A 14,798-nucleotide genomic window follows, 5' to 3' on the forward strand; every position below is an offset into this window, starting at 1 on the left:
GATCATTTCCTGCTTTTCATTGTCATCTATGTTAGTAAATCCAATTTATTTGTGTTATGGACTATTGGATGGACACATCAAGAACTTTTTAGGCATCATTTTTGGCTCTGGCAAGTTGTGAGGGGCCTTTTTAAACAACTTTTTGACATTAATTGAAAAAGAAATTAATCTGTAATCTACTCATGTGTTGTATCAGGCCAGTAAGTGATTACATTTACTCAAATACTGTACCTTCTTTCACTTTACTCCGGTAGCGTACTTCTGCTACTTTATATTTCATCTCTACATTTTGGAGGCAAATATTGTACTTTTTACTTCACAACATTTATTTGATAACTTTAGTTACTAGTTACTTTGCAGACATTTACATTGCATGCTGCATCAGAGCCAACGCAGCACGTTTTGACATTTATTTCAACATCAATCACATGGAAAAAAAAAAACTCTGATTCAGAAAAATGAAAAAATTAGAAAAAACTTAACTTATATCTGATCTGATTATTGCTCGACCCATAGTTGACAGCATGCATATGTGTAAGAATATAAACAATTTACTTTTAGTTGTTCTTTTGCTAACTTAAGTGCATTTACTGTCAGACAATAATAGTATCTACAATATCAGATACTTTAGACAAGTACTAGTCATGACTAGTGACTTTCACTTTTACCACAGTAACACACAATATCTTTACTTTTACTCAATTATGACTTTTGGGTACTTTTTACAACACTGTATGGGACATACAGCTTAATATTTGAGGCAACAATAATTTTCCTGAACATTTTAACAGGAAAAATGTGCTTATTATCCTGCTCTAAAATGTTGTATGTACAAATTCAAACAGACTCATTGCCTGTTTTGGAGCGATCTTTTTGACACCTATTGCCTGCTTTTCGTGCCTGGAAGTGGTTTCCCTTTCTTTTTTTACTCTTCCTGAGGTTTCTACTTTCTATCTCTTATGCTTTCGTATATACTTTTCCTAATAGAGGCTATAAAGATAGAGCTAGAGGATAGAAATTATGAAAATAAATACGCCTTATGAAAAGAGGGCAGGATAAACAGTTTGGTCAAACCTAAGGGAAAACGCACTCCAACACATTCGATCTAATGTCACTGTGTGCTGTCATGTTCAGTTTTCGCCTGATTCATGGTCCTCAAAACAAATATTTTCTCACTCCCTGATCTTGCAGCGTAAAAACATTTGTGAAACTTTGATCTACAATATATTTAAGTGGTTTAAAAGATCTCTGTGGGGCCTTTTTGAATTCCTCCAGCTTAAACAACCATACAGTAACAGGAGTGTTTTGTGTCAAGGCTTCCCGAGGGGAGGATTTGAGGGAATGATCCATTTCTCTAAACCTTATCAGCTGCATCCCCCCCTTATAACAATGCCACTGTGTGCAGCCCCCGCAGCCTTGACGCCCACACCCCCCCCTCGCCCACATGTGAGATGCTGTTGTGTTGTCTTGTTCCCCCACAGCTGGAGCATCTCCCTCTCCACCCCTCCACCCCTCTGCTTTTCCTCCATTCAACCCAAACAACGCCTCCGTTCTTCCAGCCACACTATGCAGATTGTTTCAGAGGACAAGCAAGAAAGAGAAACAGATAGAGGCTGCAGGGGACAATGAAACAGCTGGCTAGGCTAAAGCAGTTAATTTTGGTATTCTATATTTCTTATCTCATGTAGCTCGCTCTGTAAGTGCGTGTGTGTGTGTGTGTGTGTGTGTGTGTGAGCGTGTAGCCCAATTGTTCTTATCTTGCATGTTATGTGGATTTAAACCCAGTCAGCAAAGTCACATTAGGAGGACTCGTCTCCTGTTTTGGACAAGAAGCGGGTCCCCACAAGGTTTAATATTAAATTCAGAGAGGTAGAGTAAAGGTAGAGGGAAAGGTTATCCATTGTGAAAGAAGTGGCTGTAAATTGGTGGATACATATTTTGAGCGTCAACACCCCCGCTATCAGAATTTGAGCCATTCAGTCTGATAAAACTTGGAGAGTCTACAAGAGCCAAACAAATAAATCATTTTATCCACATTTAAGTTTGTAGCAGAGGACTAAACTAGAAGTTGTACTGCTCAGCTGGCAGAAGTCTCTGGTGGGCATGCTCTACACACATATTTTTCCTATCCTAAGTGCCACAGGGCTGGATTCTTCCTGGAGAAACGATTATACCACAGGGAAACGCCAGGAGGGTGGAAAGTTGAAAAGTTTCCTATTACCGCTTTATATGCTTTAAGCGACACGACAAATTGTGTCCTGATATGTCAACATTTCTAAACTAAATGGAGCTTATTAGCCTCCACCTCATTACTGTAATGTAGTATAGCACCATTCACTGACCATGGGATCCATGCTGCAATCATCATTCATTGTCTAGAGCTACATTGATCGATTGTCTTGACTTTTTGTGTGAAGTTGAAAGAATTTTTTAAAAAACACACAAACATCAACATAATTTGCGTTAGAGATTTTGTGTTTTGACTAATTAACAACCATGATAACAGGCAGAGTTGCGTGGCTGCGCTAAGACGCAATATTTTTACAGGTTAACACAGCAAAACTTGATGCATTAACGCTTTTCCTGATCGTGGCCAAAGAGGGACCTTGAATCAAGACACATATACAGTACATATAATATAATATAATATAATATAATATAATATAATATAATATAATATAATATAATATACATCACAATGTATCACCTTACAGGAAACACATTTGAGGAATTATGAGTTAAATAATAAATTAAATCATAATAAACAGCTTAAATAACTGATCCCTCGCTGATAAACTGAACACCTAAATGGTTGGGTCAGAGTCAATAGCTTTTTAATGTTCACATATGCAATGTGCATTAAATGTTGTCTTTCAATATGTGATTCTCTCCTCTACTAGCCACTGACAAATTTCACCCCTTCATATCAGTCGCTGAAATGAGATTTGCATGTATCCCTGAGAAAGTGAAGGGAGGACGTGAGCCACCGTGTCCACTCATCAAGATTTCATGGCCATATCCTGCTGCTAACTCAGCTGTTTTCATTGAGATGAGAGTATTTCAAAATCCCTCCATGACATAGAGGCCATGCTCCGCCTGTCTTAATTTAGCAGCTTAATGTGTAACAGCTCTTTAAACCCCAGAAAATAGGAGATGATGGAAACCATGAAAAAAACCCTAATTTTCTTATCCACACTTGCTTCTCACTCCTCTTTATTCATTGCATTGCAACATGTGAATGTGTATAGTGACACCTAGTGTTAGGACTATTAACGAAACAAGACAACAGATTTAAAAATGATTGACATTGATAGAGAAAATGAATTGGATAAACAGTGCATCATCATGATTAAGTTAACTACAGGCATTAGGTGAGCACAGCCTAATGTATCTCGTTTAAGGTTAGTTAGTGGCATGTTCACCAATGTTCCCGCTAGATGGCAGTATTAGAGCAAAAAAGGGAAACCTGTTGAGTAGATTAGGCAACAAGGAAGAAATGCAGTGTTCTGTCAGCCATTAACAGACTGTTGAGTCATTTTCATGTTTAATGGGAAACACTATGCCTGAAAACAAATTACGCCCTGAATGGCCTCTCATATATTTTGCACTGATCACTTTTCAGACTTTGGACTGTTTGCTTCCATAACATGTCTTCTTTTAGAAGAGTGCAAAGGAAATGTCCAAAATACACACTTAGTTCTTCAATTAATTAATGCAAATTGGCATAATAAGTCCCATTTTTAATAGTTAAAGATAAATATCAGAACATATGCAAAATGATAAAAAATAATCAACTGGGGAGGCTTGTATAAGATACAATTTTTACTCTATTCAACATTTTTTGTCAAAGAATATATGGGATTTTACAATATATATCTTTAAATACCATTTCTCAAAATGATTTGTTTTCTCATCCTCTAAGTCAGGGGACTTTTGTATACATTTTGAAGTTTATATAACCTGATATATACAGCAGTTTATTTCCTAAAATCATGGCAAAAATTGATTTGATTGAATGGCTATTGACAGTATTTTCTTAAAGTTATATTATAAAAGAGCAAAATATCCAAAAAGCTTTGAACCTGGCTTTATCCAATGTTCAGATTTATGTTCTGAAAATATACAGTATTCTTAATTAGCTAATGTCTCATGTGCACACTTTACCATAACATTTTACAAATCTTTTAATACAAAAAATATTGGTCTTAATAGGTAATCAACTGGGGAAAGTTTCATGGTCATATCTGTTTGCTCCCTGTTCACATATAGCGTTTAGAAAGTGTTTATAAAGCCCTCACGAGAGCCGTAGAGTTTAATATCAGTCAATTATTCATGTATTAAATATTTATCTGTTCTCCCATTATTTGCCTGCGCCCTCTGATTGTAGTTCATCTCCCGGCCAGCAGGCGGAGACGTCCTCTCTGTGATCAGAGGTGAAGAAGCAGGAAAAGATCAAAATGGCGACGTACGGAGCAGGTAGGTGGACGCGTTGCTATGGTTGCAGTAGGCACGCTTTTCCATTAAACCGCAAAAAAAGCGATCATGTCAAAAATAACATTACTTAGAGCAACTTTAAAGATAACTGGCATGAATACTAGTACTTTATTTTGCTGTGTTGACAAAATGAACGAGGCTAACTAAAGTTTCTGTCTCTCTCCCTGCAGGAAGACCAGTCGGTGTAGTATCCTTTATATTTCACCCCACTCGTCTGAAGTGAAGCCTTGACGTCCCTCTCTGTGTGTCACTGACAGTGTGATGCTGAATGATCAAACCTTAACCCCGCACTCAGCTGTCGTCTGCCACTTTCCAGCTCCTGCTGAACCTGACATCACTCTACTTTGTCTTCTATTTCCTCTTCACTCTGGGCTTGATCATCAGAAAGAGTGAGCTCACACAGTCCCAGCTGTTTTGTTGATGTACCTGCAGAGATCAGTGAATTTGTCTGTGAATGTGCCTGTGTGTGTGTGTGTCAGGCTTGGTGCTGTCTTATCCTGAAGATGACCTGATCTGTGATGTCAGTCTGCTGTTCCTCCTGGCTGCTCTGGACGTCCTCCTTTTCTTCTGTGGTGAGAGAAAACAGAGTCACGTATTGAACCATGACTGACCTCCAAGTACGCCTTCCTTGTGATCATGCTGCCATTTTAGATATCTGTGCCTCTGATATGTTATCTTATACTAAACACAAGGACCATGTCAGTTTCTGCAACACAATTCATGTATGCTTGGTTGCATTATTTGTCATTATTGCTTAACATCCATTATCTAGAGCTTATCAGAATATTTGAGGCAGCTGTGTCAATACATATGTAAACATTCATGTTCCACCTGTTCATTTCAATGGCCACTATGTAGATTTGGAGAGGAAATTCAAACTCAGATTTAACTGACTGAACAAGCTGCTCTCAGGGGGAAATTACAGAACACTGTTTGAAGCTAGAAAGGTGGCAGGGTCCGCCAAATATAAACAAATTAAAACAGTATGAAACTGTGTTTTCCTTTTAAGGTCATTTGTTTATTCAGTCATGAAAACGAGGAGAGTTTGTTTATTTAGTTTGTTTAGGCATAAAGAAATCTGTCGATGAAGAGGCGTTTCAGGCAGTGCAGGAGCAGTGTTTTCTGTGGGAGAGAGTAACTTCCTTTGGTGTGGACTTTGAAGACCTTTTACATGCACAAAAAATCTACAATAAACAGACAATAAAGAAAAGGTAAAAACCCCAAAAGCATAATATGACCTCTTTAACTTAACTTCAGCAGTGGCTTATAACCCTCTCCCACCATCTGTGTGTCTGGCTGCTGTCTGCAGGCGTGAAGGGCAACCTGACAGAGAGCCAGGGCTACATCCTGGCTAACCTGATCGTGACGGGGACGACCATCCTGCTGACGGTCTACTTCCTGGTGTGGCAGACGTACGTGATGAGGGCGGACGTAATCATCAGCTGTGTCTTGCTCGTCGTCTACGGCCTCGATGGAGTCCTGGCTCTCAGCACTTTAGCCCGACTGGCCAGGTCAGTTCTGCCCTCACTGATTTTCATCTCAGTCATTTTATATTAGACCATCAGCCACAACAGATGAGAGAGCTTTTATTGATGTGACATGTGAGATCTATTTCTTTTTCTTTTTTTTTATACATATGTCAGCATAAATGCCAGACAGGTCGTAAATTACAATATCTGGTATCAAACACAGATAACATACTTCATTGTCACATAAAGAGACTGGCCTACATTTTAGGCTCCATTTATCTTGATTGACAAGATATGTCGACATAATTAGCATCTCATACATATGTTTTAAAAACGCCGGACAGCACTGAGCTTTCCTTTTGTTCATGCTTTTGTCCATGAATGAAATAAGCCCTGGTTCCCTTTAGGACTTGTTTGAATTATTGATACGGGTGGCATTCATTCAAGTGATACTGTATACCTCGTACGATGTCGTCACATACTCAGATTTTCCTCCCAAGATAGATCCACGGACAATAATCCAGTTCCTTCCTCTGAAAAGATGGATATTGTTTATTCGGGTGGCTGAAATACATCTTTAAATCAATGCGGATGAAGAACAATCTGAACGTAAACAAACGTGCAGTCATTGGCCAGACTAGAACACTAGAAAAAACACTAGAAACACTTTTTGTGTTTCGTTTACTATAATTCTGTTCAGGAACAGTTGAATGTGTGATAATAACAGATTTGTATTTTTTCTTCTTTGTGTCTTTCAGTGTGTATTCATGAAGACGCCTCCTCTTCATCGTCACATTGTATGTTATAGATGAACTCACAGCCCGTCAGCACTTCTTTGTTACAAATAGAAACTGATTTTCCTTCTTTCCTGTAGTGCTATTTATTCACGTAGATTGTTTTGGTGTGAGTTTGCAAGTTGATGATGTCGGCCTTCTCTTGAATATTGTGGAACTAGATGGCTTGTGGTGCTCAAAGTGCCAAAAAATTAATTTGAAAAACTACACAGCAAAGTCTGTTTACAGAAAATTATGACCCGGTTACTCAAGGTAATCCACACACCTTGTTGTGAGCGGTTTCATGTAGGAACTATTTTCTTTCGGTATCACCGTGTTGAAGGGAGGGTACATCTACTCATCGACAAGAAGATAGCTGACTAAGCCTACTAAGCTCGCTAATGTCACAGCTTAGCAGGTTAGCATCCTGCTCGTTGTTCAAATGTAATTTTTTGCCGCGTTGAGCTCCAGAAGCCAAGTGCCATCAAGTTCTTCTCTACGGCTCATATCTCCAAAAGTCGGCAACTCACACCAAAGCAATCTAGATGGATAAATAGCACTACAGTTAAGAGGAAAAATCTGTTGGATTTTGAGGTGAACTGTCCCTTTAAGACAATTGGAGTACTTGTAAGGTGAAGACTGTTTTTTATTATCGTTGTTTTTCATAACTGCATTTGTAAAAATGTGTGGACATTTCTTTAAAGTGTGTTTTAGCTTTAGAAAATGCTGTCAGCATTTCTCAGGGACTTCACATGGGTGCAGTCAGACCTCTGTGCCACTGAAACATTAACAGTTTTCTTTTCTTTAATATTTCCTCATGTTCTAGTGTATATATATATATATATTTTACATGTGTCAAAGATAAAATCTATATATTTGTGTTACTATTGATTATTTATATTAAACTTGCTACATTTAATAAGTTTTACATTTGTTCATATTTTCTCCAGTAGAGGGCAGAATTGTTTTGATTAAGAGAGCGATGACTCTGATTTTAGTGACTAACCAAAAAAAGGGAACATTTTCTTCTCCCATGTCTTTGAGTTTAGACTTGATTCAATAACTCCTGTGTGAAAAAAATAACCTTCCAGTGTCCCTAGTGATCTACACAATGCATCCAGTTGTGCTACGCTCTGTTTTGCTGCACCACAAGTTGTAGCTACCTGACAGAAAAGTATTCAAGGTCAAGAATTCATATTTTATAACTTTTAACTGTACATATTTTATCCTGTTTATTCATTCAGGTGAAGATCTCAGAGCAGTTTTTATTAGTTATTTCCTAACCCACATTCTTCAAACAGGCTATTTCTCTCCACTGAAGCTTAAGTTAATGATCAAACCAAACACCAAGGTTGCCAAAGTAACCAGTTTCATAACAAATCACATTTCAGAGTACTGGTGCTTGAGCAACAGCTGAGCGCAAACACCTGTGCGTTTTACTGACTGTAGGTCAAGCTGGTGTGTGCATGTGTGTGTGTGTGTGTGTTCAAACCTTTAGTGTATGTTTTCCCTTTTTAATTATCTCTCAATGCTGGTATCATGAGGACTGGTTCATTTTTTTCCCTTTTTCTTCAAGTGTTTTCTCACATGCGGTATTATACCCTGAAGTGGGCACCTGCATTATCTAAATGATTTTCTTTGCAGGGACAGCGCACTGCAGCTGGACAAAGAGTGGTCATTCTTAGCAGCCGGTGACATTGAAACCTGGGCAGTGTTCCACACTGTTGCTCCTCTTTCATTCACCCTGTTGAATCCAACTAGTTCAGACCAGATCACCTCTTTGCTGCAGAAAGTGAAGCCTGTGGAAATGTAATTATTCCACGACAGAGGAGCTCGCTATAATAATAATATAACTTGTAGAATGCATTCGTAAATCTTTTATTGCTATAAGGGCTGCGCAATATAGTAAAAAAATAATAATATTGCGATATGATTCTAGCTTCCCAATTTTCATTTTCACACACACAAAAAACACACACAAAAAACACTAAACACTGCACTCATGCTTTACAGCAGTGGTCCCTAACCTCTGGTTCATGGTCCCAAGATAAATCAGAAGTTCACAAGATGTTTATTTTGCACTTCTTCTTCCAAATGTAGCTTTTTCCTTGTGAAATACTGAAGAAAAAACAGACACATTTCTAATTAAACTGTCTAAGAGGGAAAACTCAGGTCCATTTGTAGTCCTTCATTTTATACATTGATTGTGCAGGATTTAGAGGCATCTAGTGCTGAAGTCGCAGCATAAAACCACTATTACTAATCACTATTTACTCACTTCTATAACTGTGGTACGAGTATCGCAAGCTCCCTCTAGTGGAACCTGGAGGAGCCAGAACTGTTTTATGTTTTGTATTATAGTTTTATCTTTCCTCTCATATTGTTTCGGCCTGCACATCGCACGTGCATACATCAGCCACGATTAGTTTTGAGCGAAACTCAAACTAGCACGATTGCTAGTGGCTACTTATGCAACGCCACTGAACATCTGCTAATGTTAGCAGCAGACAGCATGAAACAGTTAGCTGAATGGAAGGCACACGATACCGTATTAACGTTGGTCATAACGGTGGTTCTTGGAAAGCCAAATATAGAGTGTGTACACTAGAGACTCCCACCGACCGAGCTGGCTAACATCCGGTTTTGCACTTGGCTAAATTGAATAGAAATAAAATAATTTAATCTTCTAGATTTTCTAGATTTTTTTGGACCGAATGGCTCAAATCATGACAGTGAAACGAGTCAGCCACTGTTTTACAGCCACTTCTTTCATAATGTAAGCTTATGGGAAAAAGTCTTTTTGGGCCCAGTGCACCGTGTGACGATGTAATTAGAGGGTTTGGCCACTACAGAGTTGGCTTCAAAGCCTGGTGCTCTTCCTGGGCATGGCGATGCAAAATGATTATACATCAATAAATACACATTTATACATTTTATATTCTCTTTCTGCTTATGGGGCCCAAATCTTACACACTGGACCTTTAAAGAATCACAAGCCTCACAGGTAGGGAACCACTGCTTTCCTCCCAGCACCAGTATTAAAGCCCACTACAGTTCAAGCTGCTCAGCATGGCTTGTTGTTGCTTCATGTAAAGAAACACATGAGTGGGTTGCATCACCAGCATGCATCCAAACTCTCCGCGTGAAGACCTGAGTGACAACCGCTCTCACACACCGAGCCACCCCCAGTGAAGTGTCCGTGGAGCTCCTCCCCCGTCAGCTTGAGTTACCTGCACACTCACCTATCACTCACCTGCTGCCGCGGTGCCTCCTCAGCGACAGTGTGTTTGTGGGAACAGTCGTCTGCGCTCTCTCTCTCTGTGTGTGTTTGTTTGGGCGGCAACTGTTGAGTTTACAGTCTTGGATTTCAGCTGCGCTGCTTCAAAACAAACAGGCGATAAATATCGACCATCAGCTGTAATGGCAGGCTGATGCTTCACGCTGTTTGACACCTTGAGCATCCAGTCCGGAAAATACCTCTGTGAGTTCCTGCAAAGGGGGTAAAAGTGACTCTTTCTTTTGTTTTCTGTCTTTCTCTGTGTCTTTACAGCGAACACACTCACATATACATGTTTCAGTGGCTGTTCTGCATCTAAAATTATATCATAAGGTCTTCCTCAGCAAATGTTTTCCAACTTAACATATTCTCTGAGCTCTGTTATGACTTCATGTTGGTTTAAAAGAAGGGTTTGTTCCAATTATGTGTAAAAAGCCACAGTGTATGTATGTATTAGAAGCACATGCATGGGTCTGTAGACTTCCTGGGATCCTGAGCAACACAGATGTACAAGAAGAGACATGTTAAATGTCTCCTAATAGATGATTTTTGTACCCTTAATTCATGTTGTGTGATCAGTGCTTCAGGTTTGAAGTGATATTGACTTGGGCTGGATATTTAATCATGATATGAGGCTATATCATCTTAGATTTTGGATATCTCTATATTGCGTTGTCTTTTCTTAATTTTAAAGGCAGTATTACAGTACTTCACAGACCCTCCTACTTGTTCTCATACTTGCCTTCACCTCGTTAATCATTATATCCACATTACTGATAACTACTTATCAAAACTGACAATGTGTACAAATAGTCATCTATTCAATATTGTCACAATATTGCTATTGAGGTATTTGGATAAAAATATATTGTGATATTTGATTTTTTTCCCCATTCCGAGCATTTATGAAGTGCTTTTGAAGAGATTTCAATATATCGAGATATAAATTGTGTATCGACAATAGGCTCGATATTGGGAAATGTATCTATCGATTATTTGCTGATAATGAAATTCACTTCAATTGGATTCACTGACTGAGCAAGTGCAGCATCTACTGTACATACTCCAATACAGTAGGTGGTGTTATGCACCGTTGCGTTGCGAGCCAATAAACACGAAGAAGAAGAGGACTAGAGTGCCGAACAACTGGTCGGCTGTGTGGATGGTTTTTATAGCTTCGGAAGAAGTACAATTGCAAGCTGCAAGCTGCAATTTGCGATACATGTGCCACAGGGATCCAGAGAGGAGGGGAAAACTATTCTCATTAGAGATTTTGGATATACCCTCAGATTTGTATACATTTCTTTTCCAATTGAAAAATGCAAAATTATTGGTTGTCTTATCTGTAACAGCCACGAGGAGCCGGTAATTATTGGTTATCATATTGGCTGAAAAAAATCCATATTGTGCAACCCTAATTGCGATACAGTTTAAAAATATCGCAATGTCATATTAAGGCCGTATAGCTCAGTCCGAACGTTGATATTTACTGGAATAGATCCGACTGAAATTGTACAGTAATTCATCTGGAGCATTCACATACTGTACAATTTGCTATTTGGTCCTCCCAGACTAATGTTCTGCCTCATTCAACTGAGATAGCAGAAAACTACATGTTGCCACAGTGCATTTAAATCTGATGTCACCCACAACCGTAATTACAGCATTTGGCTCTCTGCTGAGAAAGTGCTTTCGTTTGGGTCATAAATAACCTCATGACATTCTGCACATTAACAACCAACGCAGAAACACTGGTTGCTAATTTGAGAGACAGTCGTCCTTTAAGGGCGTTGATCTCTCTCTGTGTGTCGGGCGTGCTATATGAATGGTCTGTGAACCAATAGGCATCACGCCTGTGAAATCTGACCTGATTTCTTCTTGTGGTGGTTCTCGGTGAGCCTGATTCAGAGAGAGCGCTCGTACCTTCCTCACTGCACCTGTACACACAGAATACACCTGTAACATCATCACCATGTATCATAACAATGCATTGTGATTCAGCCAGATGGCTGCTTGGGTTAAAATAGGTGAAATCAGTAACTGTTATCGCTTACAAAATGCTTGCTCAGGAGAAAGGAGCAAAGTCCAGATTGCTCATATCAGAGTGGGCTCATATTTCTCTCAGACACATTACATAAGCTTTTTTGCTTTTGTAGAATGACGTGTGTCGATGTTGTAATGAGACAGATGTGACCTCATGTTCATGGTCTGTCTCTTGTTTTGTCATATTGAGGTAAAAAATTTAAATAGCTGAGATCACGGCACACTTTATCAAGTTGTTTGGTGTTTGTTCAAGCTTTGGGTTTGTTATGGTGTGTGTTGCTATAGATATGTATTGTGCTTTGTCTACTATTGTCTACTTGTGCTGCCTTACGTTGTGGCATTAACATTTGTTTGAGACTTAAGCTGCTAAAAATCTGTTCTTTTGTTTACACTCAGTAAAAATTGTCTAGAACAGTGACTGTCAGGCAACATGATGTAACTTTTACAGTACAGTGTCTTGTAACAGGGTGAATGGTGTCTCTGTCTCAGCCTCTCCGTTCCCCTATGACTTGTTTCTGCACTATGTAACTTCAGTGAGAGGGTAGGATCACAGTGTTACATACACGTTCACTTCAACATACAAGTTTTCAACACGTGACATTGTTATGACGAGGTGAGTTTTGTTTGTAGTTAGCAACTTCATTACGTCTGACAAATTGTTGCAGACCTGGGATTTGTATTTCTGACAGTGGTGTTGCACTCACTCACTGTCACTGTTTTAGGCAAATTATTTATTTGAGTGTAAATAAAGTCAGAGTGTTGTCATGCAAAACAGCACAAGAACCTTCTCTGAGCATAAACACTGACTGCAGAATCAAATCCATTAAGAAAAATCCATGTTGTAATTCTGATTTGTTTGTTTCCAGACTTTGAGGTCTAGGTTGCAGTATGTCACCAGAGATGATGTGCTATTTATCAGACATGCATTATGGTACATTTGATTCTTCAGACTTCAAAGACTGCGAGAGGCTTCTCGTGTGTGTTTTTTTACTTGCTTGTACTGCACAGTTAATCGTACTACAAATCGAAATCACTGTATGGCTGGGTGCAATATCCATCTTGCAAGGAGCTGCAATTTTTTTGATAAACATATAATGTGTGAGAAAAAAGGGTTATGGTGAAGTACTGTGCTGCTGTAGGGCCTTTAAATCTTGTTCTCCAGCTGTACGAAAACAATTTGTCATCATACTTATTTTAATGGTTTCTTCAGTGAAAATGAAACTTGTGATTCATAAGTGATCATTCCAACTAATCATGAATCACATCACAATCTGTCAAAATAATATGAATATGATTTTTTTCTTACCATATTGTGCAGCCCTAAAATGTTGGCATATTAGATGGTATCATAAGATAAAATCCAAAATTAGATTCAACACGAAAAAAAGAAACCATATGGACCACATGACTGATACTGCAAAAAAATGTGAGACTGTTTAAGGGGGGGCTGAGCTGAGCCAGGACTACTGAAGTATTCATTGTTACTCTTCTCGCTCTCAAATGATTTATTGTCACAGAAAGCAGTATGAATATGACGACGCCTGTTTAACCTCATTCCATTAGATATGAAAATCAAAAGAGCCGGATATGATCCGTCATTCTGAAAACAGGCATCATTTGAATATGTGACCCACTTCGATTTTTTGGGAAGATTAGCGTCCTGCACATTCTGCTCCTGTTTTAGTGTGATAGTTGCTCTAATGGTGTATAATTACCTCAGAATAGGACGTTGTCATTGTTGAACAAAAAGCACCTCAGGCTGAGTGGAGGAGAAGTGTCCACAGGGCCTCTTGTCATGAGGTTGACAACACTTGACACCCAGTCTGTCCTGCTCTGGCCTCACCTCCCTCCTGAAACCTGGCCGAGGGCCAGAGCTGAGAACAATAGCAAGGAGAGAAGATGACCAGAGAGATAAGAACAGAAAGAGGAAGTCTACCGTTTGTGCAGACTTGACTTACTAAAGAAATTACGACTAGTTTTCTTTCCTCATTTGTATTTCTCACTAAGACTTTGTCGTAGATGTGTGTATCTGAACAGAATCACACATTGTCTGGTTGGTCTTCGCTGGGAGAGTCATTGTGATTTAGCCTTTCTTTGCCTCCGAAGATATGAGGAGATAATCTGTTCAGGGCGATTATGTTTATGATCTGCTGCGAGATAAGCCTGAGTGACCGCACTGTCGTACACAGTATTTACCATGTGCATGTGTAGTTTACTGCTGCATGTTATGCATAAACAGTTTTATGGTTCATAAAGAAAGTAGGGCATGTCATCAGGAAATGTGTAATATAAGGCTGTCAGGGACAAGTGGTAACAGTCTGGTAAGAAGTGGTAGTGAAATGTTCATTTGATATGTAGAAAACTAGTCGCCAACTATTTTTTGATTAATAGATAAAGTCATTTTTCAAGCTAAATTGTCAAACATTAGCTGGGTCCAGCTCTTACATGTAAGGATTTTCCTCTTTTCATTGTCATTACCGTCGTCAAGGAGGTTATGTTTTCGCCCCTGTCTGTTTTTTTGTTGGTTTGTCAGCAGGATTATACGAAAACTACCCAATGGATTTCCATGAAACTTGAATAGAAGATGGGTCTCGATGAAGAATAGACCTTATTAACTTTTGGCACAGATCCGATAAAGGGATGAATCCAGGAAAACCTTTCTCACTCTCTTTGACAATGGGAGACGTTTTTAAACATTTTCGGTCATTACTCAGTTAATAATGCATGGATCTTCATGAAAAA

General features: G+C 39.0%; 1 protein-coding gene across 2 annotated transcripts; it reads left to right on the top strand.

Annotated features, from left to right (window-relative positions):
• The first annotated feature begins 4,402 nt into the window (after positions 1 to 4,402).
• On the top strand, positions 4,403 to 7,650 carry LOC311264029 (transmembrane protein 80-like). 2 transcript variants are annotated; one of them, XM_084364552.1, is made up of 6 exons: positions 4,403 to 4,476; positions 4,665 to 4,681; positions 4,790 to 4,883; positions 4,974 to 5,066; positions 5,804 to 6,005; positions 6,722 to 7,650. In XM_084364552.1, exons 1-6 carry the CDS (start codon positions 4,458 to 4,460, stop codon positions 6,732 to 6,734), a joined length of 438 nt encoding a protein of 145 aa, XP_084220678.1. In that variant the 5' UTR covers positions 4,403 to 4,457; the 3' UTR covers positions 6,735 to 7,650. The 2 variants fall into 2 exon arrangements, with proteins under 2 accessions (XP_084220678.1, XP_084220679.1); XM_084364553.1 differs by lacking the exon at positions 6,722 to 7,650 and adding an exon at positions 5,552 to 5,705 and having other exon boundaries at positions 4,404 to 4,476; positions 5,804 to 5,933.
• The last annotated feature ends 7,148 nt before the right edge of the window (positions 7,651 to 14,798 follow it).

This window comes from Pagrus pagrus, assembly GCF_965226575.1.
Source record: "Pagrus pagrus genome assembly, chromosome: 10".
Taxonomy (NCBI): Eukaryota; Metazoa; Chordata; class Actinopteri; order Spariformes; family Sparidae; genus Pagrus; species Pagrus pagrus.

Bases quoted from the DNA above. Each gene is read 5' to 3' on its own strand.
- LOC311264029 (XM_084364552.1), top strand. The intron at 4,884-4,973 runs GTGAGCTCACAC...TGTGTGTGTCAG, and splicing joins GGGCTTGATCATCAGAAAGA to GCTTGGTGCTGTCTTATCCT. The intron at 5,067-5,803 runs GTGAGAGAAAAC...TGCTGTCTGCAG, and splicing joins CGTCCTCCTTTTCTTCTGTG to GCGTGAAGGGCAACCTGACA.